Genomic DNA, 1,615 nt, shown 5'->3' with positions numbered 1-1,615 from the left:
CCAGCTTCTTTCGAAGGTTCTATCTAGACAAGATGCACTCCTACGCCCAAGCTAACGAGTTGGCTGATAAGGGCTTTCTGGGATACTAAGCAACAGGCTGAGGCGAAGAAGGTCGGTGTTTCTGCTACCACTCAAATCAACTCAGCGCTCTACTATTCAGGAAAAGGAGTATAATGATACCTGCAACAGGCTCAATGGCTTGTGGGATAAGGCTATCTCGGAGGCAACCGAGCAGAGGAGTTTTTCCAAGCTGTAACGTGGGCTTATGCGGGATGGCCTTTGCGGTTCTCATTGGAACATTTTCACTTTCCGATCTGATGTATCTCAGATGTGAAGCTTTGAAGGTTGATGAGGAGGAGCCTCTTCCACTACAGGGAGTACCCGATAAGGTCCAATGTAATATGCTTTTATTATCATGAAATAAATGAGGTTTATTTTGCAGGGAGGTTTGGTATGATTCCTTATGGAAATAATAATCCGGACACGCAGCTATTCCCAACCCCAGAAGAGGAACAGCCTGCTGGAGCATACCAGGTGAGTTTTTCCATCCTGCTCGACCTCACTGAACGCCACTCTCTATCAGTTTATGGATCCGTCGAGTTACGGTGATTACATCGAACGTATCGATAACAAACCCAACCCGATTCGAAAGGCAAGGCATTTATTCACTAGTGCTTACATGCCGCCAACGAAATAAAGTTTTGGTACTCGATGAGACGGATTATTGCTTTTATGGCTATCATCTGTAAGAGTTAGTAAATGTTTCCTCGCGTGAACCCGAGGTTGTTGTGTTATAGTTGAGACTGTATATTACTATTCATGTCGCTGATAGTCCCATCGAATCCGACCGGTTTTTCATGGTTGAACCATCGTTCTCTTTGAAACTGTCAATACTGATATGATACTTGTCGCTCAGAAGATGAGATACTCCTGTAGAGTATGGTGTTAGTACTGCTACAGTGCAGGATACTGTATGATATGAAGGAGCTTGATCGACATCGCTTTACGGAAAGGCAATGTACGGATGATGTTGCACTTGGATGGGTTTGTCATAGCACGGTTTTCGTGAAAAGAAATGATTTAAATCAATGGTACACGCGACACGAACCAGGTTAGCAGCATCCTCCTGTGCCGAGTATGTCTATGTATATAGCGCACGCCATTAAACGGCCGCTAGTGCTTGAACTAAGACGCCCTTCTCAATTCTAAGGGTTTCAGTTCAACTGTGCCTCCCGAAAATGAGAACACTATGATTGCGCATGAATGATATCAGCTAATCATTGGTCATTGAGAACGCAGTACTAGCACTTTTCAGGAAATGATTTCATATCTAATTTTCCTTGTTCCGTGCAACTGAGTCGCACCAATGACTCGCAGCGCTTAGAGCAAGAGTCTGTGGGATTATCGACAAGTACACCATGCCAATCTTGCGGAAGTACGTCCCGAAGGTCTCCTCGGTACCTGCTGGTAATGGGCGTATTGCTGATGGAAAACAATCACCTTTGCTGGTGACGCAGTGTTGCAATGTATGTTCGCTTTCCTCAACTGAGCTCGAGCGTTCCCTCAATTGCATACAAATTCGAGTAGAAGTGTACAGAAACCAACAAGAATTCCC

The 1,615-nt window shown here is 44.8% G+C and overlaps 1 protein-coding gene across 1 annotated transcript; it reads left to right on the top strand.

The window, feature by feature from the left end:
* Positions 1–166: 166 nt before the first annotated feature.
* On the top strand, positions 167–697 carry Pmar_PMAR014420 (conserved hypothetical protein; the record flags this gene model as incomplete). Its single annotated transcript, XM_002780646.1, has 4 exons — positions 167–252; positions 329–396; positions 443–534; positions 584–697. Coding segments are annotated over 4 exons (360 nt in total), but the record flags the coding sequence as incomplete, so codon positions are not given.
* Between the last annotated feature and the right edge of the window lie 918 nt (positions 698–1,615).

This window comes from Perkinsus marinus (assembly GCF_000006405.1).
Source record: "Perkinsus marinus ATCC 50983 genomic scaffold scf_1104296944278, whole genome shotgun sequence".
Classification (NCBI taxonomy): Eukaryota; Perkinsozoa; order Perkinsida; family Perkinsidae; genus Perkinsus; species Perkinsus marinus.
The sequence above is the reverse complement of the archived record's forward strand: the minus strand, read 5'-3'. Positions and strand labels throughout refer to the sequence as shown.